General features: G+C 34.9%; 1 protein-coding gene across 40 annotated transcripts in view; it reads left to right on the top strand.

Moving 5' to 3' along the window:
* The window catches only part of RIMS2 (regulating synaptic membrane exocytosis 2), a 488690-nt gene that overhangs the window by 372415 nt on the left and 92100 nt on the right, over positions 1 to 24175 (top strand). For 8 of the 40 annotated variants that reach the window (XM_059815832.1, XM_059815834.1, XM_059815831.1 and 5 more), the window contains 2 exons: positions 6491 to 6523; positions 21735 to 21835. The exons of 21 other annotated variants lie outside the window; for them this stretch is intronic. In XM_059815832.1, coding sequence (XP_059671815.1) covers positions 6491 to 6523; positions 21735 to 21835 — 134 coding nt within the window. Of the gene's footprint in view, positions 1 to 6481; positions 6524 to 16467; positions 16504 to 21734; positions 21836 to 24175 lie in introns of all 40 variants that reach the window. 11 more of the 40 variants (XM_059815828.1, XM_059815827.1, XM_059815833.1 and 8 more) reach the window with 5 other exon arrangements.

Raw genomic sequence — 24175 nt, 5'->3', positions numbered from 1 at the left:
CACCAAATCAAAGATCATGTGGAATAGTTATTTGTTCCTATTTAATACTATTAAGCATTTCTACTTTCAGCACCCCAGCCTCTGAGCTGTAATAGATGGCATATGAAAGAAAGTGAATAAAGCTTTAGTCCTCTAATGACATTTCCTTGGTAGTGAAGAAAAAAAAAAAGCAAAGCACAGCATGCAAACATTTTCACATGGTTTTGCATTTTTATATGTAAGGCCTTAAGAGAAGAAGTTGGAAAAGAAGTAGGTTATGGGTAGGGAATGTGTCCTGTACTGATAGATACAAGGTTAGGCAAGATACCGTTTTTCTTAAAAAGCAATTATTTTTATCTAGTATCATCACTAGTCTCTCTTGAACCCATCAGGGTTATTTAAATGGGGAAAGCACATAGTTTAGGGTACCAAGGCAGTGATACTCATTTCTGTTCCTTTGTCAATTGTTTTTGAAGTGTTCAATCAGTCTTACTATCCAAAGTTTTGGAAGCTGAATGCAGCCTAGTAAACTATGTCTCCATCCAGAGATGATACAGAAACAACCTTCATGAGATAGCAAAGGAGCCACTATTGTTTTTCCCCTGTTTTTCCTACTTGGAGACAGTAGATTTGATGGTTATCTGGTAACCATCCTGTAATGATTTCATTATTATTGCCTGTTGAGAAGATTGCAGTGTCATCAAATATCCAGCCTTTGCCATAGACACTTTCAATTTCTAAGCAACAGCTAAAGAACAGAACCATGGGAAAGTGCTGTCATATTTTAATATGATTGACCAAAAGGAGACAGAATAGTTGAAATGGATTTGTATAGCTTGGAATGGAATAAGGTAAAAAATGGAATGTCCTTGTAATTATTTGGGGGAAAGCCATATTTCTTCAATATAGTACTAAAGTTTTTGAAGAATCATAACAATGGTAGGTTAAACACATCAGAAAATACAAAGGTAATGCGTGCTTACAAATGGTAAATCTTTATATATGTGTATATATATATATACTTTCAATTTGAAGGGAATTATGGCTTGTTTTATCCATGGAACATTTATGTCTCTCTCCTGGGTGGAAGTATTTCTTGAACTATACATAGCCAAAGCCTTTCAGAAATAAGGTTAATGTGACTATAATTTTGTAGTTTATTTATTGCATGGAATCAGTTGAAGTAGGAAAACAGTGGTCAAAAATAATTCAAAACAAAGTGGTGGTTATTTTAAAAGAAGTTTGTAGTCAGAATTGAAAGTATGATAGATTGACAATTATGAAAAGGCAGATATGGTTAGAAATGGGAAATGAATGAGGCTGGAAAAGACAAAGTGATGATAGGACACAGAGAGAGAGAGGAGAGCACACTAGTACTTCCTATAAATGACATCATGAGCATAATGATGCTCATGGATAAATCAAAAATCATGGTTAAAGAAGAAGGCTGGTATAAAATTACCAGCTTGTGAAAAGGAGAGGAACAGACTGGAATCATGGACTAGTTTATGATTGCTGAAGAGGAAAAGTGACTAGGCAGTAGAACAGTTTTCAAAAGAAATGGATGGGGAAAAGGAAGAAGAAAAGGTCCATGGCCCTGGTGCAAGTTTCAGTGTGCTGTGGAAGGCTTGGGGAAGAAGGTACAGAAAAAGACCTTATGAGGATGCTGTGGAATCTGGAAAGCAGTGAAGTGGGTAAAATTTACAAAAAGAGCTACATGTTGAATCTATGAGGATCTTTTAACCTGTGAGAAGCGAGAAGTAATATAGATTGAATATTTGGCATAACTAATTGTTTTCTTGAAAATAAAAGAGCGTTTGCACACTTGCCAGGGATGACTCTTGCAATTAATAAATGGTGTATTTAAAACAGATAGTCCTCTCATGTATTTGCTTATTTTAAAATTTGATTTCATTTTTTTCCCATACCACTTTGAAAGACAATATGCGTAGTCTGTACCAATGTAACAAGGAATTGGATTCAAAAGAGAAATGGCAACTCTGTGGATGGGAACTGCAGTCCCAGTGTGAGTAGGGCACAGATGTAATCAAATATTGCACTTCAGTGTCCTAGCCAAATTGCATTAATTCAGGGTATAATTGTAATTTACAATGGGACAGAAATAGTGAGGTGGCCTGTACGTGTCTAACAAACCACACACCTTTTTGTATATATTCTTTTACTGCTTTTTTGTGTTTTGGAAACCATTCCTGCAGTCTTAACTATGTGAGCTCCTGGACAATCTGATTCTGTAGGTGGTGAAACTTCTTGACATCGCTAGGATGAGAATAGATTTAGAATAGGGAGACATGTGTGTGTTTTTATCTATGCTGTTAGGTATCTTTTCTGAAGTAGTATTGGTGTTTGACTACCTAAATCACCTAACTTATTAGTGAGATTTATTATCTTTTCAGGATTTATGATAGTTCAAATCCAATGTGTAACTACAGTGCATTAATATTTTGAAATGTTACTATTTTGTCTTTTTTCCCCCTATAAAATTAGAATGTAAACTTTATTCAGAGAAACAAAATCATAAAAGCTCTCTCTCTGAATTCCTCATTTAGTTTATCTCTTGAGATTTATGAAAAAATAATGCAGTCTACATGGTTTTGTTGGATTTATAGACTTCGTGCTACTGAGAATATTTAAGATTTCTTCTTGTATGTTGTTTTCTACCTTCTTGTCTATTATCCTTATCTTTGGGTAGGAATAACCCACATTTTCCATATTCTTACTGTCTTTACCTAGCATATATTATGTATAGCATATTATATATCACATATACTATGTAATTGCAAAATTAAATGTATTGCTTCTGTCTTCCCTGTATTTTCTTTATCCTAGCTAGTCCTCTGCTTATATTTTTGAGGAAAAATGTCAGCATCTGTCCAGTATACAGCTGTGATTTTGTGTGTATGGATTTACACTTTAAGATAAAGGACTCACCTTTAACTAGTAGGGAATTACCTTGTTTTAAAAAATTCAGAAGTGTGGAACAGGCTCTGTTTCTACAGGAAGGGTAACTGGAAGATGTGGCTTAACATAATTAAAGAAGGTTAAGGAAAAGTGTTTTTATTCACACCTCAATGTAGTCAAATAGCCTTTCACTCTAAATCTTCTTTTAACAAATATTTCTGCTCTTAACTATTCTGCTGTCTACCTTTCCTCTTTTATCAGTACCCTTAGCACTGCAGAGTTTGAACGGTGTCAGGGAACATCCTTCCTGAGAGTTAGATGCATTATGTCATTCTTCAGGTCTAATCACATCCAGATTAATGACATATATTTATGGAACATACAGACTCCATGGAACATTTCTATCTTAAAGGTTCCTCCTTGTTTTAAGATTATGCGTATTTGATTGTGCTATTGCACATCTTATTTTGTGAAGAGTGTCCAGAAATGAGACTTTCCAAATCTGGAAGTCAGAAATTCCTGAGACCATGTATGCAGTGAAAGATCTTTGTTTTTAAGGAGAAGAGAAAACTGAAATTAAGAAAAGCCTTGAGGAAAAAAAGAATAGTTAACTTACATCTCTTTGTCCTATGCTGCTTTTAGAATTTCAGATGGGCATGTTTGCTGTGTAAGGTTTCAACCATGTTTTTTTGAACACTAAGTTCCTAAATACTTCTCTTTAATAAGTGACATTACTTACAATGAAAAGTTCTATATCAAAGCGTGATAAAATAGATGGTACTTATTTTGTTTTATTCACACTTGCAGTACAATACCTGGTTTTCATTTACTTTATAAGTTTATTCATTGACAGTCTCATTTGTTTCTAAATCTGTGTATAATATCCTTATACATACCACTCTCATACGTCAAGATGAACAATTGATCCAAATAAATGCTAGTTCCACAACAAAGCAATAACTATGCAAATGAAGACTGCCTATTGACATGATGTAAATTTAATAGAGGTTTATTCCATTATTTTGTTCTCAGATTTTAATGTATTTCTGTCAACAAAGATATATTTTAGTGGATTACAAGCTACAGAGCCAGAGAAATTTCAAACTATTGTTTGGGATTTATGGCATGGCTTCTTAATCAGGAGGAGATTGATTCACACAAGTGCTATTGTGTCTAAATTAATCAGTCTATTAGTTCTTCCTATTTATCATCATTAATTGAAAGAAGTTGATGCATCATCATGCCACAACTTCTACTAATCCATTAATATTTGCGAAAATTAATACAAAAATATTATAAGCCATTTATCTCAAGAGATATCAGCTGAACAGGTATCCACAGTGAGAAGATACCTATTATCTTTTATTTTCCTCTCTGACTTCTATGAGAATTATTCTTCTAATACATTTGATCAGTAAAAACTTAAAACTGAAAAATATTTGTAATTAAAAATTGCCAATTTGATGTGTAAATTTTTTTTCATAATAAATACTTTGCATGAGGATTTTGAAAATGCAATTTTTAAAACTATTGGTACATGTGACTGATATGCAGCTAAATACTGGTCATTTGGTTCTAAAATCTTCAAAGGGAGTGTCCCTGGTATTCAGTTGTGACCACGCTGTGAGCCCCACTGACACTACTAGGATGCCTTGCATTACCATACCAGGCATATTCCTAATTTGGAAATAACATGATTCCAAATATCTTTTGAAAATTTCTTGAGAAGGTTTTATCTTAATGCAGTATATGTCTCAAAGCTATGCATTCTTATGGATATTAAAAATAATAAATGAAGTATAAGGGGGTCATGATAGAGACTTTCTAATAACTTTTTATCACAGTAAGAGTGCTCACTTCAGGGATATAGATATGTAATAGAAAATATTTTCAGAAAGTTTTAAGTACTTTAGCTGGGTTGTGGTGGTAATAATGATTTATTTATTTAACAGTTACAGCAATTTTAGCTACACTATATTAATACAAGCTGTAATACACCAGGGAGAAGTAGATCTTTGTATTTGCTTATTTGTATTTTGTCCTATGGATTCATTGTACTTGCCCAGATAAAAAGATATTTATATGCCATTACTTTTTTTTTAACATGTGTCAGCTGCTATGCTTTCGTATTATGTATCTTATATATAGCACTTACATGTATTCATTCTGTAAGCAAATTTAATTGCCTAAAAATGCAGTCTAAATATATATATTACAAGCTGTTTGTGTTTACAACAAAGTTTTGGTACAGTCTTGGCATTTGATAGTAGATGAAAATTATGATCTGCCAGATATAGAATAAAATTGTTTATCCATAGAACATAGTGGTTATCAGATGAAATTTAGTGTTGTCTTTCATTTCGTTTTATTGATTTATATTGCTTATTCTGATTTTGCATTTTTCAATGGTGTCTTGATATTGACTGTAAAATGTGGATAAAATTATAGCATACTTTTGTGGTGTATGAATTTTTCTGGAATTCTTAGTCTGACGTATACAGTGTTAATGAATTATGAGCAATGTTTTGTGACTCGTTAATAAACTGCAAGTTGAAATTAGATGAGGGCCTATAGATATATATTTTTTTTTATTTCTGATGATTTTTGAAAGAATGCATTTGTTCTGCTAGAGATGGTAGCTTCACAGTTCTTCATAATTATTATTACTTTTCAAGATGAATTCCTCCCATTCTTTTGCTATAAATAGATTTTCAGTACAGAGACTGACACTGTCCCTCAGATGTTCTCCATGTCTGAAATGGCAGTGTGTTTTTGAATGTGAAGTAATAAAGTAAGTAATGAGATAGTTGCTTTGGCATTTAACTTGCATGCATTGGCAGTAACTTAGACTTCTGTGAGATGAGAGTAACAATCGGTTCTGAAAAAGTAGCTGCTAAATTGACCATGAGAGTTAATAGTTATATATTTTCTTCTCTCACATTCTGCATTTTGGTCTTGATAATATTGCCTTTGGCAGAGTGTTACAATAATGCAGTCCTTTCCAGAGTGTGTTATGTGGATTCTGAAATTTCTGAGCTTGTATATCCTTTTGAAAAAAATCTGTTTTCCATTTTGGATATGTGAAGTTTGGTTCAGCATAAATTGCAACAATTTAATAATTGAAAAATCTAATAACAGACTTCCCATTGGTGATGTTAAACTGAATGTTCAAAACTTGAGAGAGAAAAAAAATACTTGTGTTCAAGTAGATAATATTCCTAAAGTTACACAGTCATGAACAAAAGTGTTTATGCCAGTTAACATACCTTTTACTATCCAGCTTTTTCTTCAGCTTTGTTGCAAGGATTGACTTTGCTGTCAATTATAACTTTTGTTATTTCCTCAGCTCCTATACTAACCCTGTCTTTACTGTTCTTTTTCAACAACAGTAGTTTAACCACTTCTTCCTCAGCTTTCTTTTTCCTTCTGGTGTCTGTGTTATTTTTTTTCCCCTTTACTAACTCAGCTCTGCAGACTTCTCTCTAAAACAATTTTTGGCCCTTTCCCTCAGTGTCAGTTTTAACCTTCTGAATACATCCTCTCACGCCCATCTCCTTTGTCTATGTCTGTACATTACACGATGTGATCACAGAAGAAGCGGAATCATCAAGGAGAAGAAACTCAGGTCTGTCTCTTCTACTGCTTTTCTCTGTGTTATTTTTTTCATTTTACCTTTCCCCTAGATTTTATCACAGCTCACCTCACATACTTTTCACTTTCTTTCCCCTCAATATATTTAAATATTGGCAAACTGTAAGAATTTAAGTTTTAGATGCTTATGTAATTTTTATTACCTATAAGCTATGTTACTCTACAAAAAGTGTTAAAAGGTAACTGGTGATATGTGTGCTATACCTTAAGACTTTAAACTGATTCGATTTCTGTCATATCAGTTCTTATTTCCCATCTCCATTATCTGTAAATTAGCCTTTAAGCTTCCAACTAGCACATGAAAACAATCTATAATTTGTTTTATCTTTGCATTTGAAAACTGCTACAAAACTTATGGAACTCTGATATAACTAGTTATTTTTCATTCTGGGTAGGATATAATTTGAGAACTGAATAATTTTAGTAAGTTAAATTTCATGCACAGGAAAGTCAAACATAGTTTCATTGACTAAAACTTATTTTGGCTAGAAGTAGCAGTGTTAGTGATCAAAAGCTATTTTCTCTCATGCCAGAAAGTGTAAAACATAAGGTTATGATAACAAGAGAGAGCGAGAAGTCAAAACATTGAAGGAGCTCTAACTTAGCTGTATTGTTCATGGCTTTTCTTTCATATTGTGCATTACTTGTGGTTTCATCTTTCATATTCAATTTTAATCTGCCATTTTATTGAATTTTCCATGTACTTTATATTAATGTCTAGCAAGGCATCCTAGCTCTGAAAATGCAGTAGTTGTTCCCTGCTTGTTCAGTTGTGGTGTGTCAGAACAACGAAATTCCCCATGTTTAAGTTAATTAAATTCACCTATAAAAAGTAAGTTTTGCAATTATTATGTCAAAGCTCTAATTAATTTCCTGTGCCTTTGCTATTATCCCAACAAATTAGAGAAGCCACTTGCATGCCATTTAGCTTCTAAAATCTGAAGCCCTTTTTGGGTACATTGACTGGTCCATTAAAATTAGGTGGTATTTAGTCAAACATTTTTGCCTTTTCTCTACTATGGCTGGCTCCTTCAGAACACAATTTTACCTTTGGTACTACTTTTGTCCTAATCAGAGTCAGAGATTATTTTTACAGAATCTTGCAGATGTTGCTTGCTGTGGTTTTCATGTTAAACAAATCTCAAGATAGAAATCACTTAAATTACAGGGGAAAAAAGGTTGCGTATGGACAGAGAAGACAACTGGTAGTACGATCTGAATTCCATCTTCTATAAATCACCACTACTAGAAATTAATAAATTATGCTGTAGAAAGTCTGAGTTTACTTACCTTGTGCTTATGATCCATTCCTAGTTCCTGTGCAGTGATTCTGAATCTCTTTCATTACTAAAATGAAATTAGAGGATTGGGTGACCTGTTTCCTATCTGTTCATAATAAAAGAAAAGGAAAGTTGTGGACCTTTTTATTCAAGAACCTTCCTCTGAGTTATTCATTGAATCAATATATTGAATCAAAATACTGAATTATCCCATCTGATTCTTGGGGTTAGAAGAAATCAGACTTTAAAATGATATCTAGTGTCTCAGAAAACACATATTTTCATCACCTATGTTTCTCAAGCATATGTGAGAAGGCAGTACCCATGCACTATTAACTTTTTTGGCCTTTCCAATTCCAGTGTTTTTGCAAAACACTGTTTAGCTCACCAACAGTTAAGTAAATGTGTTAGGCATTGATAAATGTAACTGTCTAGCACAGAAATGCAAAAGCATGATCAGAAGTGCAGTTGCAAAAGTTATTATTACTGCCCTTAAATTCAGGAGCAATTAGCTTATTTTGAGCATAGTAACATATTTTCAGATGTATATTTGAAACAGATAATCTTCCATGTTTTACTTCAGTGACAAAATAGCTTACACATTTCAATACAAGGCACTTTGAGCAGCTGTGCACACAGCTAAAAGCAAGGGTGACGTTTCAAAGGCATGCTTTTAGAAGGAGATGTTTTCCCATTGTTTTAGAATTTGCTTTAAAAAGTGTGGAACTAGGATTATCCATTTACAGGCTTCATTAAGAAATGTTTTTCACAGTATTTACCATGCTACCAAACATTCATGTGAATTAAAGGATTAGCTATTGATTTTAGGTGTTATTAGGCTAAGAGAGGTTGTGAAAGCTAAATGTCTGAATATGTGAGTATTGTATTGAAAGAAAAATATTGCCATTTCCTCTCTCTTGAAAGTATAATCTTTAATTGTAAAAATGAGAAAATTTTATTCCCTGAAAATATCTAGAATTTTTTTTAATTGAAAAGTCCTATAAGTGTGCATTCAAAGCTTATGCTGTATACTTCAAATACAAAAGCAAGTTCATAAAGCTAACAAGCAATACTATTTTTATACAAATTTTGTTATTTGACAGCAATACAGCTTGATAGCATCCTTAACAACCAAACCCTGTTTTCCTTGCATGAAGGAGGAGATTTGTGATGCAGAGTTTTCACAATTTGTTTCTAAAAACATATTTAATACGTTTCATAGGATTTAAGTATTGTGAAAACTGTTAGGGAGACATATGCCTGTTCACCTCCCTATGTATTCAGTATGAGCAATGGAAGTAAGCCCCTGCCTGCCAGAGAACCTTAGTGATGAAGAAGACATCTTTCTTTTCATCAGTAAGATGGTTCAGACCAACCAGTTACTGTTGTGCCAACACTCACTTGCAATTGCAAGCAACACTTACTGTGGTCTTCAAATGTATGAGATACAGAAAACATTCTTCAGCCTTGCAAAATTAATCTAGGCATAGATGTGAGCTGACTCAAGTAACTATTCCCAAAAATTGACCACCAAAACTATGGAAAGATCCATGACATTTTAAAGGCAGTCAGTGTACATGTAGCAGAAATAGTGCTGGCTAATTAATTCTAAGTTTGTTCCAGGATGAGAAGGGATGGAGTAGTGATGCCCAGTCATTGCTGCTTTCTAAGGAGGTGGATGAAAATGAGAAGATGGAGTAGTGGGGACAGCTCCATTTCTAAAGGGCCATGAAAGGCAGGGAAATAGAGATTCCAGTTCTTTTCTGCAACATTCGGAGCAAAACTCTCATGTTAAGAGCACATGAAGGATTGATTAGAGTTTTTGCTATCTTTGAGAATGATATTCAAATAGACAGTACTTTGAAATATGTTCTTTTCTGTGTTTTACCATTTTTATGGAAAATGATGTTTCTTTGTAACAACATGATTGCTGGAGGTGAAGCCTACAAAAACTAAAAAACTCTATTAAAGATGAGTGATGAAATTGGAAGAGCTCGTAGCCCTGGACTGTGGAGGGCCAAACAGTAGAAGAGTCTGGCAAAAAAACTGTTTGAGAAAGCAAGGGCAAAAAAATCTGTGTGATTGAGAGAGTTTAAGAGATCAACTGCAGTAACAGACAAGGAGCACAGTCATTTGGATTTGTTCTTATCTTACAGTATCATAAGAAGTTTTTCAAGGCTTCCAAGAGTGAATCTACTGTGATATATTTACCCTTTATAAACAGAACATGACATCCCTCTATTTTTGAGTTATTGTTATAGTCAGTATTCAGTGACACACTTCCCTTTAAAGACTAGGAAGGTGCTATGTTTTGTTTCCATCTTTCTTGTGCTGAAAAGAAATTTATGTGTGGAATTTGTAACATTTTAGCACAAATATGATTAAATGACTTGTGCATCTCTGAAGGCTTCTGTGATATTTAGTTTGACAGGTGTGTTTAAAATTTGATGCCTTAAGACTATGACTGAGACATTTAAAGAGTCTAAATCTGTATTTGGTCAACAAAACCCAAAGTGATAGGTAAATTCCAAATTTAGTTTAAAGGTACTTAGCATGTTAATAGACGTATCATACTGGATGGCTGGGAGGCTCTTTGTCCTTATTTTTAATTTTTATTAGAATTGAAACCAGAAACCAAAGTCCTCAAAATCCAACCCCCAGAATAGCCATCTGTACTGAACCACACAGATAAAGGCTGATCTTCAGTCTGCTGAAGGAAAAATAGTAAAAACATCAGATTATATGATTAAAAATGAGAGCATAATTGTGCAAAAGACAGAATAGCATTACGCATATATTTTTTATCAGTAAAGGTTTGCTAGTTGAATTTGTAATTCTCCTGATTATTACATGCAGGTGCATACACCACTGTTGTTTTTGTGTTGTTTGGTCAAATCTTTGACTATATTTCTGGTTATTGAGATGATAATGAAGATGTCTTGCATTCGTAGGATGGCTGAAGAATCTCTATTAATAGCTGTTTGCTTTTCTGGAAGTAGAGGCATAGTTATCATCAAGTGTTTGTGCCTATGTTTTGAAGTGGCTATATCAGAATGTGAAATATTCTGTGGTTATACTGTGGAGTATACCAGTGGTGGGAATTCTGAGGAGCTTGCATGCTTGGCAAACAGGATGTTGGAGAACTTAACAATAAGACTGTGCTCAGGCTTTCATGAAGACAATGCAGAGTTTATAGCATGGCTGATCTGAATGGATTTTTATAAGTACAGAATGTAAGGGCCTACTGACCCCTTAGATATTTTTTCTTTTACATTTTCAAAATCCTATTGCATATCATTCATATAGGAAGGATGTGCCAGAATTCTTTGAGAAGCGAAATGGGGTGTTTTAGCTAATATTTGTCTTACTGCTTCTCTCTTTCTTCCTTTTTCCATGTGGGTGCTCAGTATTTTTCGAAGGCCACCAAAATGTATGTACACCTTTGTATGAGGCATCGAGGACAAACATCACAGAGTATCCTGCAAAAATCACTTTGGAAAAGGTTCCACACACCATAAAAAAAAGCTGGTCATAACCCTAATCATTACTTTAATAAATATGCAAAATAGAACTTCTCAGCTTGCTTCAAAAGACCTTTGTCCCTTACCAGTTGCACTGATCTACCCTTAGTGATGAAGACCTGAGCTGACCCTGTCAGTTTATGAACTGTGATTCTAGAGATTGTTTAACTTTCTAGCTTAGATCACCACACCGTCTTATTCAATTCTTTTACTAAACAGTGCCATGTATTCTGCAAATAATCCAAAGTAGCATTGTTAACATGGTTTAAGCATTGTGATAAAAACATGTTTAATTGGTGAGAAATGTCCCCTGGGTTTCAGTCTTTGTTTAGTGTGTCAAGTTTGAAGCCAAGAAGGAAAAAAACCTAACAAAACCATCAAGCAATTCTCAAATAGAAAACAGGAATGCAAAGGCATGCTCCCCGACTAGGAAGCTGGCTAACTGAAATTGTCTTCATTCTAGCATTCCCTTTTAAGGACAGTAATGGACTCTTCAATCTCATTTAAACAGTAATATAAAAACACTTAAACAACCTTTTATTATTTTTTTTCTTGTTCCACGTTTCTGTAGGCGTCAGCCATATTCTTTTCATTCAGACTGTGATGTGAATCACAGACTTCTTGGAAAGGCTTTCCTTGCTGCAACAACAGCTTTTTTGTATTTGCCACACATTGGACATAAAGCCCTGGAGCAAAGTTCAGCAACCATTTATATCACACATCACCTGATGTTTTGCTAGACCTGTAGCAGTTAGGCAGTTATATTTTTCACACTGTAGACAGCCAGAATGACAGAATTTAGATGTAATTTCTTAGAGGTAGAATTGGAATTGAATGGCTCTGGAAATAGGAGGAAATGTAATCCTTTGAGTGCAAGACCTTTAACTGACAAGTTTTGATGTTCAAAGCAAATAATAACTTTTAGATTTTGCTTTTAGGAGGCAATCTTGTTTCCTTTCCCTGTTTTGATAAGAATATTGTTTCAGGGGTTTTTTCAGTATAAAATTTATTTTCCTGTATTCTTATAAATAGTGTTTCAAGAGAAATCTCTAGTAAGAAATTTGGCTAGTATTTTTAAAAGTACTTACCAAAAGTTAGGGTCCTATGTATACATTTGATTTTAAAAACAAAGTGTTATTTAATGATTTGCACTACTTTGAAAAATCAGACTCAATTTTCAATAAAGCACTTAAGTGAAGAAGCTAATTTATCTACTCTATAAATACAGTTTCTAGTCATAATGCTGATTTTAAGTGTTTGCAAATATGAAAAATAGAAGCATAAAATATTTTACATCATTTTTGCATCTTATGCCTAAACTCCGAGACAAGCAAGGAGTTTCACATCTGTCTGTTGTAATAAGATGCACATCCTCTAGTGTTGGAGGCTGCAATTTCTTTCATTCAAAGTAAGGATGTCTAGGTTTATTTCAGGCCCCAGCCTGAGCTGATGAAAATCTCTTTCTTCCGCATCCCAGGTGAAAGTACTATCTTGAACAAACCTGTTGAACTGTTCCCTGCACAGCTAAAAATAATTTCAGGAGAGACAGTTCAAGAGAGAACCAGGCTATAACCTCAAGTTTGGGGTAGTCAGTTGTGAGAGAAGGAAGAAACCCTGGGAGAAAGACTATTAAGCCCAGCATCTTGCAGTTGTAACCTTAAGGCTGCAGAGTCAAGCTCCCCCTTGTCCTCCCAAGGAAGCCAGCAATGTTTGAGCAATTGTTCGACGCTACCCTCAGTATCCATTGCTAGGGAGAAGTCTGCTATCCTGCTTCTCCTGTGGAATTGTTATTCTACTGTTATTCTGTTCGGACACGTATGGAGATGGTCATGTTCTGCTCCAAGGGACTTGGGGTCCCTGCTCCATGGGACTTCTTGGGGGGAGGTGGGTGAAGTCTGCCGGGGCGCTTTGGCCATGGCACCTCCAAGTTGCCATCAGAACAGCTGACCTCATTGAGTTAAGGCATTTCCAAGAAAATATAGCTATTCAAGGCCATTTTAGATCAGTTTTAGTTCTTGTTAAGTCCGCTCTTGTATGAGGCTCTTGATTAGAATTCTTTTCTGTTCATTTTATCTTCCAGATATCTGTTAGATTGTTAGATCTAACCGATTAGATATATTGGTACCTGTTAGAAAGAATAGACCGTTAGAAGACCAGAGGAACATGGCTGTGTCTACTATTTTATGAAATGTCAGTGGCCATCATAATAGCAATGTCAGCTGTGTTGGTGGAAGAAGGTTTTGAGAGAGGATCTTCCAGCATTTCAATCTCTCTGTGCCTATAGTTCATCCTATAGTTTATCAATATACTTCAATATATTTGTATTCTGATTAAGCTGAAAACAATTATTTTCTGTAATGTACAGAAATGCCTCTTTCATGAAAGCATAATTTTTTTCTCCAAATTGTTTAATGCTGAAAAATTTTAGTTCTTAAATTGAGATAATTACACCACAGGGTAGAGTATATGCTTTTCACTTTGTAAACCAAGGTTAATTCAAGTGATGTAGAAAAATATTGACTAATGTGATGATATTGAAGATATAATGTAAATAGAAATAGACAAAGATTGTTAGGAATGACTGGTGACATTGTAATTTTATATTATTCAGTTTGAGTAATTTTAAAATCGTGTCATAGTGATTTATTGGTTTTCAGCATTTTCAAGACATTAAGGCTCTTTGTAGCTTTTTCAATTTGAGCACCTAATAACTGGGGGAACCAAAAGCATTAATTATTTTAGTATCAGCATTCTGAACCTGCTCTGAATTCTTTTAAGAGATGATGACTAGGTGCATAGCTGCTGTGAGGATCTTTGCTGTTCAGAAGTTAGCATTGTTTTATTTGGTCAATGGACAATACTGCTATTGTTCAGTTCTGCTGATTCCCACCCAAGTGAAATCTTTCTCAATTCAATCTTGTGTTCTTTCTAGTACTTCTTCAGACAGCTCTTCACAATACAACTGAAACCTCAGTTTGGAGAGTAGGATCCACTGTGCTGACCTTTCCTGTAAAAATCTAAAGGATTTATTTATTGTAGAGATTTGTAATAAATGTCACCACACTTCAATTACACTTTTAAAATTCAAGAATCTAATAGAATTTTATGCTTGCTAATAATATGATATCCTTTTCTATAAGTCAATTTGGAAATATTTTTCTATATACTTTTTAAACATGGAGCAAGAACAAGTGAAAATCAGACAGGTTTCAGGTTTCCCTTATTTTGACCATGTCTTTATTTAAAGACTCATGGTTGAAAAACATCCAGACATATGGATGAATGGGCTTCCAGGCATTTTAAAAAAGGAATTATCCTATACAGTATTAGATTTCTGTATTAAGATGATATTTCAGGCAAAGTAAAGATTTCTTTTCACCATGCATATGAAATAACTTAGAAATGTCATCATTCTGTCTGAGCTCAAAATCAAGGGTATTTTAATCACTCTTACTTCACTTTAATCTATTTTGCGTTATGTTGAATCAGTGGTATTGCTATCAATTTGCTTTCTGCTTTAGAAAGTAATGAGGAAATAGAAGACAGTGTTGTATTTGTAGCTTTTATATTGGTGACAGCAATTTAAAAAATAAAATAAAATTGAAAGCTTGAAAAGCAAACACAACTATCTCTCTCTTTCTGCTACTGTCCTAGCAATATCCACAACCTACATAGATAATATAGGCCAGGCTGCCCAAAGGCCAAAGCAGAAGAGTGCAAAAGGCCTTATTTATAATCTGTGTACAATATGGGGCAGGAACAGTCGGGGAATGGGAGAGGTTTCGAGAACCCATTTAGTATCCACTGATTTCCAAAATTGTAGGCTTATGACTTGCCATATCTGTTTCCCATTAATTTGCCTAAGAGTTCCACCAGGAATTGCCAGCATAAGAACAACCTTCATCCCACACAGGATGGGATGCCAGATCCTATCAAAGTGTGGCACATTATTTATGCTTTCTGCAGGAGCATATTTTTCTTTCTTACACTTCTACCTTGCCCAAGTATGATTTCTCTTTAAGTATGACTTCATCCTCTGCTTTGATACCCATCTACAAAATGATATTTCCTTAAAATATAACAGCTCTGTTTCCCTCTTCAGTCTGTGTACTATAAAGTAGATCATAACTTTGTGAGCAACCCTCAGTAACCAATAATTCTGGAAAGATATTTAATTCTAATAATACATGCTATTTTTAGTTTGTAGCTTGGGGGTTGTTGCTCCATATTCATCGGATTCTTTTAATTGAATTTAATATCATTTTGACTTACAGTAAGAAAAAGAAAAAGTCTGTTCAAAAGTTAATATATTTCTAATTAAAGTAAATTTCATTTGACTTAAGATTCTTTCACATTAATTACCAAACTTGGATTTCAGAGTGCAGTATTTATGGGCTGCCAAACTATTTGACTGGGATCCAATGTATTTTCATTTCTTTGTGACCGAGGAATGCCCTGAGCCATTTTCAACCTTTGATATGCATTCAGAATATTTGTTGGCATCAGTTAGCTGGATTTATGTGCATGAACTGGGTTCTGAGTATTGCTGTTAGTGTTTTTTATTCTTCAACATTTTTTAACTCTAAGACAAGCTACAGTAATATAATTATTACACCTTTTAACCTGTAGAAGCTATGAGAATTGATTAAACCAATGAAGATTTGAAGTAATTACTCAAAACCATTCTGACACATTTAATTTTTATGCTTGAACCATTAAACTGCATATTGTGTGTGCACTGCATAAAACATACAGCGCAAGCTTTACTTTTATTTTTCTGTCATTCTGTTCAAGGAAACTGTAAAGTAACTATGCCTGACACCTTCCTTGCTCTCTATTGTGTTGAGTGTGTTAATGTTTCTGGAAGTGCACAAAATACCCTCCAGTAAAGTCTTCAATAAGAGTGCACCAATGTATACACTAGCATGCAGTGAATATGCCTCTGGATGTAGAACACCATACTTGGTTTGTTGACTAAACTCATCAAATTAAATTAATTTGGTGGGTTTTATTCATTTTTCCTTTTAAATGCATGATTTATATTACTTTTATTATTATTTCTGCATTTTCTCTCTCCCCCTCTTTTTGTTTTACATATTGCTTTCATTTGTTTATAGAAGAAAAGAAAGCAGATCCAGAGAATGGGGATACAGGTAGGGTGACTTATTCAAAATATTTTCATGGTTTTGCCCTTAAGTTCTTTGATCTATTATTTCTTAGCAAATGTGTACCATAGAGTTGGATCACAATTTTGATGTATTTTGGGGATTTGAAAACAGACACTAGGAAATGGAAGCTAAGAAATGGCTTTCCCAAATGTATTTCCTTTGCTTTTTTAAGGGAGTCAAATCAGGGTGACAAATAGGAAGAGAGAGACAAGAATCAGCTAAGGAAGGCTCTTGTACACCTTAAGACTTCTGTTCTGTGCTCCCCACAAAGTGTGCTCACCTGCACACTGCCTTTTTCCTCTCTATTACAGGTTTCTGACTTCCAAAATCTCAGTGTTTCTGTAGCCCCCTCTTCACTAGTTTTCCCCCATGCCTGAGCTGCTGTGCCTCCCAGATTTTATATCCCTCTTGTCTATGCCTATCCAAAACTAAATCTGTCCCAGTATTTTAAGAGAAACTCCACTCTACTTCCATCCCCAGATTCCCCTTTTACTCTCTGTGCCCCAGAAGCCCCACTGTACAGCAAACTCCTTCTCCAAAGACATCACCTTCACCAGCATCTATAGTAACTAGAATAGTTTAATAATTCCCACTGGAGAAGGCAATGAAAGAAAGAATGAAAGAACACAGCTCTGGGGTGATAAGGCCATTTTGTTCACAGAATCACAGAATCACAGAATCACTACAGTTGGAAAAGACCTGTAAGATCATCAAGTCCAACCATCAACCCAACACCACCATGCCCATTAAACCATGTCCCACAATGCCACATCCATACATTCCTTGAACACCTCCAGTGATGGTGACTCCACCACCTCCCTGGGCAGCCTGTTCCAATGCTTCACCACTCTCTCAGTAAAGACATTTTTCGTAATATCCAGCCTGAACCTCCCTGGCGCAACTGGAGGCCATTTTCTCTTGTCCTGTTGCTAGTCACTTGGGAGAAGAGACCAACACCCACCTCTCTGCAACCTCCTTTCAGGTAGTTGTAAAGAGCGATAAGGTCTCCCTTCAGCCTCCTCTTCTGCAGACTGAACAACCCCAGTTCCCTCAGCCGCTCCTCATAAGACTTGTGCTCCAGACCCCTCACCAGCTTCGTCGCCCTTCTCTGGACACGCTCCAGCACCTCAATGTCCTTCTTGTAGGGAGGGGCCCAAAACTGAACACAGTATTCAAGGTGCGGCCCTGTTGTCCCTTCTGTCTCTGGTGTGGACCACAGGCTATCAACTGAAGAGACTTACCCTAGAGAGTAACCAATATTTGACCTGAAGAGCAAATAACAGTCTTTACCTCCAGGCTGAATTGAATGATTGCTTATTTCCTTGTAAAAATGTGACTCTATGAGCAGTTGAGGTCAGGAAAAGTTAGGTATTACCCACACCACTGACTACAGCCCCTTAAAATTTTTAGCATGAAACATTTAGTTTTCAGTTATGAGGAAAGCTTTAATGGTGAAGTAGCCGAATCTTATCTTATTTCAAGTTAAAACATGAAAATAATGGTCTGCATTTGAAGCTGGAACAGTGATTCTAGGGCCTGCCCCGAGTCCTGTTGTAGGAATTAGCAGCTGCCACCTAGACCATGGTAGGAATTATGCAGATACAACCTCAAAAGGGCTCATCCCTAGGTTCTGCTTTAATAAAAAAATCAAACAAAGTTCCTTCTTCTACTATGTTTAATACACAATAGTAGTTACAGCTCAAGCTGGGTGCCTCTGAAAAGGGGCCCCACCGGTTGATTGCTATTGGATTTTATAGCCTCTATAGATCACTTGATTTCCTGATAGCACTTCTGCTCATCCAATCCTGTTCGTGATGTCTGGGGTCTTCTCTTCTTCTGATTTGCTCCTGCAGCCTCCAGGCACCCTTTTTGTCTGTATCTTGAGACATTTCCTTATCTTTTGATACAGAATATCCTGTAGTTAAACTTTTACTTATACTTCCTTCCTTCAGTTTCATTTCCATAGATAAAAATAAAGGTTAAAGTACAATTTGTGTGGTCTAAGTCTTAATTTACTTTACTTAATTTACTTTAGTCACTAGTGGCACAAAATATTCTCTCACTACAGTCCTTGTGGATCTGAGGGCAGGTTACAAGGTTGCTGTGCACAGTACTTGGGCACCTTACTCTGGCATTTCAGGACTGTGTTTGCACTGTAGTTGTGCTGCCTTCCCTCAGCACACTTTCTTCTAAAAATATGGAAAATGGCTGGTATTGAATCAGCATCTGGGTCTTTTTCAGCCAGGAATTTCCCTGTGCTGATGAAAACCCCACTGAGCTAACCTTCAGGCCATGGGTTTTTTTAGCATTAGAGTTGTTCAAAATAAGCAAAACTCCGAGATGTTGCCTACAGTGTAATGATCCCAGTTGTGTTTGGTGAGCAACATCAGGCTTTGTTCTTCCATCAGTCTTTCTTAATTTTTAGTGTTCCTATGGCTGAAGTCTGAGTGTCTCATTGGCTGTTTCTGTTGGAGGCACAGCTACTGTCTAGAAGCAAAATTCTGAAAGGCAGAAGCGTACAAATGAACTCACTTTTGCCTGGCCAAAATTTTGTTGCATACACTCTGGTACATCGTGGCAGTACATGAAAGTGTATCAGAAGTAGTTTTAATTCTTCTACTGTCCGTCTCTATAGTCCTGAAAATGTGTTGTGCTGGGTTCTAGCTAAGGACCTGAATAATACAAGGGCTCAGTCAGCCTTGTGCTACCAGTGTGAAAGTTTATGCTCCTACATTTTCACCACTATTGATAATTAATAGATTCAGGTTAGTTCTGATTTGTCTACACACACTCTGTATACACCTCCTGATTACAGCAGAGTCCTTAGTATAGGACTGATGTTCAGCCTTGGTTACCAACATTCCCTTTTTTTTGCATGTAACTGAATTCACTTACTTGTTAAAGGCAGTTTCAAAAATACATAGCAAGTTAAGTTTTCTTTTGATAAGCTTTTATGGAAATTGAATTTTTTTTCCTAAATTTTGCTGTCTTGTTTTCCTCTTGAGACTAAAATATGCCACCAGTTTTGCTTATTTTGCTACAGAGGACTCACACTGAGGGCTTATGTGTTATACTTCCCTTTCAACTGCATATTTCAGAGTGCGTAGTTTTGCAGACCATGAGCAATTGAAAACCTAACTTTCACTTTGCCACATGATCATAGAAAAGAATAAATATTTTCACAAGTAATTGTGAAATTTCTTATTTATGTTCAAGAGGTGTTATTTCATCACTTCTTGTAATTTCCCGAAATTTGGCAGAATATCTGGGGAAAGAGAACATACGTGATGATTTCGTAAGAAAATGTCATAAGAAAAATAGACAAAATTTCCCTTTTGGTGAAAAACATCTCCTTTGTTACATTACTGAAGAATGATGGGCGGATTTGCAGAATGTTATGACTTCAGCAAAAGATTATTTCCTTCTTTAAGCAAAAGTGTTTTACTTCAAAACCACTTATGTGTTACTCTGTCACTGAAAGAAGAAAAATATCATTTTCCACTTTAAAGTTTTTGTTTTCAAGAGAGAAAATACATCTTAAGAGCTTTTAAAACTAGATCCTTAAAAAAATCACTGCATCTTACTGAAAATTGGCAAGTATTGCTTTGGGGCCTGGTTGAGGAAAATTGTGATAGGAAAATCTAGCTATATTTTATTTTAGGAATTTTCATCTGATGCTGTCTTTTTCATTTTGTTTCTCCCTATAAACCACCAGTTTTTCTTTTTCATTCATTTTTGTTGATTTTCATTTCTCTTAAAAGTTTTCTTGAAGGCTTGTCCTTCTTGTTGTTTGTAGGGAGTAAAGATGGAGAGTTTGAATACAAAAATCAGAAGCCAGAGGGTTTCTAGATAACAGTACAGATTAGCCTTATTCCCTTCCCTCTTCATCTCACCCTCCTCATTCCAGATTTCCCACAAAGTGCCGCAAGATTTAGCTGGCAGGTCTCTCTCACAGAATGTGCTACTACCATTACTGTTGTCAAGAAAGAAAATACAAAGCTCAGAGGCCCTGCAGAGGCCCTGTGCAAAGCCCCACTTTACTATTAGATTACTACTCAAAACTGGGATTTAGAGTTTAAATCAGATTTATATAGTACACTGGAATCTAATATTCCCATCTCAGTTCCATAAATAAAAGTCCAGATAGTTCAATATATATAATGTACAGAAACTTCCATTTATGACTAGTGGGATTCTGAAATTTTAATCCTAGACAACTTTTGTGTTGAAATTATGGGAAGTTTAAGACAATTGTCAGTCAAAATGAATGTTTTTTAGCATTCAGTGGATAATTAATTACTCTTGATTTATACCATGTTAAAGTGGAAGAGAATCAAGCCTATGTGTGTATAATAGATAACTATATTTTGTTTTAAAATCTTTTTTTAATTCCGGGCTGCTGTCTTCCTCTCATTTCTCACTCTTCCACCTCAGCTTTAGCACTTACTTCCTTATTATTTTACATTGTAAATTGCGGTGTTACAGTACCAGTTGGCTGAAACCAGCTGCTGCCCAAGTCATATCATATCATGCCAAACCCATCCCTAACTGAGTCTAATCACGTATTTAGTTCAAGAAGAGTGAATCCTGAAATCCTTCTTGAAGTTGTGTGTCATTAGAATGTAATACAGTGATGCCACTGGGTGGCTCTTTAACATTCCTTTATACATCTTTAAATTGGTTTGAACATACTAAGAATATGCTCAAAGGGTAAACAGAAGCTCTGTCAGCCTGTGGCAATTACTAATCAATTTGGTATAAATTTGGGATAAAAATGCTTGTATCACACTATAACGAATGCAGAACCAGGATCTCTGCCCAAAATAAGCAGGTTGTCTTTGCATTCCTTTTTTTTTTTTTTAATGACTCAATGTCTCTTAAATATTTTTGAAACAGTAAAATACTATTCTGTAGAAAATCTGTTCCATTTACATTTATTTCTTCCACAAAGTTGGTTTCATTTTAATTGTGTAGATAATACAACACTTATTAAGATTCTGCTGAAATACTTACCTATCTATTATTTTCCTTCTCTTATAATTTTTTGGTTTTCTGCAAAATTGTAATTGAGAAGCTGAAATTATATACACTGTAATTTAAGTAAATCAAATTTCATCTCTTTCGGTTAAAAATTCCATGAGCATAACTTTAAACTTGGAATTGAGGACTGCTTGTGAATTTATTTTCTTTTTTTTTTTTTTTTTTTAACTTAACAGGTGCAATGGATGTAGAAGAGAAGAATCGCCAAATGAAAATGAGCAAGTACAAACAAGTAGCAGGATCAGATTCCAGGCTGGAGCAAGATTATCATTCTAAGGCAAGGGAGTTTTGTTTTGAAAAGCAACAAAATATGCTAAACTGAAATATCCAATGTCCTTTTAGAAAGTAATAGATGAGTGGGAGGTTGTTTCTTCAGTAAAAGTTTCTTGTGTGTCTCTAATAAAATTATTGGAAACGTGCAGCAAAACCCTTAGCGCAGAGTCTTCTTGATTATTAAAATTTGAGAAGGATAAGTTAAATCAAATAAAAGTGGCAGTGTAATTATCCATTGGAATGAACAATAGGGCCATGATTTAAAAGCTCAAAGAGAAGGAAAAAAGAGGTTTATTGAGTGACAGATGGAATGAGAGCTATTGAAACCTGTTCATGGCTTTCATATAGTTGAACACAGGGTTATCTTGATCTGTTGTAAACTGGAAGATGTAGTGTTACATAGTTTAATAGTGGCAGTTTAGTTTTTGGAAAAGTATTTTATACATCAACACAAGCTTCTACCCCAGCTGTGGCAATTTACCAAAAATCTGAATCATTTCATAGTAGTATAGCCCCAAATATACTATCCAAAATTTCCTGCTATCTGGAACAGGGTCATGTCATATACAGTGTGTTAATGAAAATAATCAAGATATTTTCAATTTAAACTTCTATTATACAAAAATAATTTAGTGTCCTCTAAAAAAACTTCATTAATTGAGGTCAGATTGTAAGTGGGAAACATAAGACTTCTGACCTATAAAAGCTGACTGAGGAAGAGAAGTCTGCTTTAGACTTTTATTTCCAGGATGTAGTTCCTCGCTCCAAGGATTGGCAAGGTTACTGCAAACGGAGCCATTTCGTATTGAAAGACAAAGAAATCGTCAAATTTATTAAGTATTATTAGTTTTGCAGATAATGTAGGCTAATATACTTGGTATATATACTTTCTCGAATGTACAGTTCAGTATGAGAAAATAGAGGAAAAGCTTTAGCGAAGCCCATGACAAAATGGAAAACACTGTTAATGAAAATAGTAAGAATTGACAAAGCAAAAAGAGAACTGTGAAAATGGCTTAAAATACTTAAAAACTCTGTAGATGTGCTGCATGATTATTTGGGTATTTTACAAATGTAGTTTTTACTACAGAAGGCATAGGAACTTTTTTAAACATGCAGGAGAGACTTGGTATAGTGTCATGTTTAGATGCTTGTTTTATGTTGTCAGTTATGGCAAAATTATTTTCACGTGTGTCTATGTTGTCGGCTTTGAAAGGTGTTACCTTTTAGAGACGAGCGTAATACTGTGAGCAGACCTTCTTGCAAGTGTTATGATTGTATGTACCACAGAAATATGACTTTATGTATTGTATGTATAACCTGCTTGACTGAAATTTGAGTCAGAAGTAGGACTGGTATGGAGTAAAGAGAATAAATGGGCTCTCACGTGAGGGAGCTGGATTGACTATAACTACCTAAGGAAACATTTCCTACCCTTGTTTTTCCATTTCACCCACACCATATTAATGGGCCTCACTATACATCTTTTATCTTTTTTATTAAAATTTTACCTTCAGTATTATTGGAATGTATTAAAGAGGAAAATTATAAATGGAATTATTTTATGAAAATGGTGATTTATTTATTGCACACATCAAACAAATTGTCTCCAGAAATAAACAGTTTAATTTACTCTTCTGCCAAAGTGTAGTTTCAGTATTTGAAAATGAGTTATTTATTCTGTCAATGAACTTGTGGAACTAGACAGTGAATATTCACATATATGTATTAATTCAAAATGCATTCTTAATATTGTGTAGTTTGAAAGCCATATGAGAACCGTAACTCTCATAAGCCATATGAGAGTTTCGTCTTCACTTTTTTACTACCACTGCTTCAATTCCCCTTAATTAAGTACTTATATTATCTAGAGACAGAAAAAGAGTAAGTACAATTTATCTACCTGGTTTCTACAAAAATTATTCTGGAATCATGAATTGAAACACATGTCAAATACTGACTGAAATCTTATGTTCTGTATACTATACAGTGACTGATTTTTTTTAATCTGTCAACTGGCACAAGCAGGCAGTCAAGCATGCCATGCCTGAGAAAAATGTCATTAACCAGGCATTAAGCCACATTCAGGAAAGCTAGCACATGGAACTTTCTTTTGCATTTCTGTTCTATTTCTTTCTTTAAATGGAAGTCAACAGCAATTGTAGGTCCCTCATGATTACTTTGAGTTAAGAAAAAATATTCTTCCTTGCTGAGAAAGCAAAAGCTGTAACAGTAGAAGTTATATTAAATATTAAAATAGGCATCCTGTATTATATCACTCTAGTTTTGTTCTACCCCTGGAAGTCAGTACCAGAGGCTTTAGAGAAAGGTACATACACTTCTA

The sequence above is a fragment of the Gavia stellata genome, chromosome 3 (genome assembly GCF_030936135.1).
Source record: "Gavia stellata isolate bGavSte3 chromosome 3, bGavSte3.hap2, whole genome shotgun sequence".
Lineage (NCBI taxonomy): Eukaryota > Metazoa > Chordata > Aves > Gaviiformes > Gaviidae > Gavia > Gavia stellata.
Note: the sequence above shows the minus strand (reverse complement) of the source record. Positions and strands in the feature narration are given on the sequence as shown.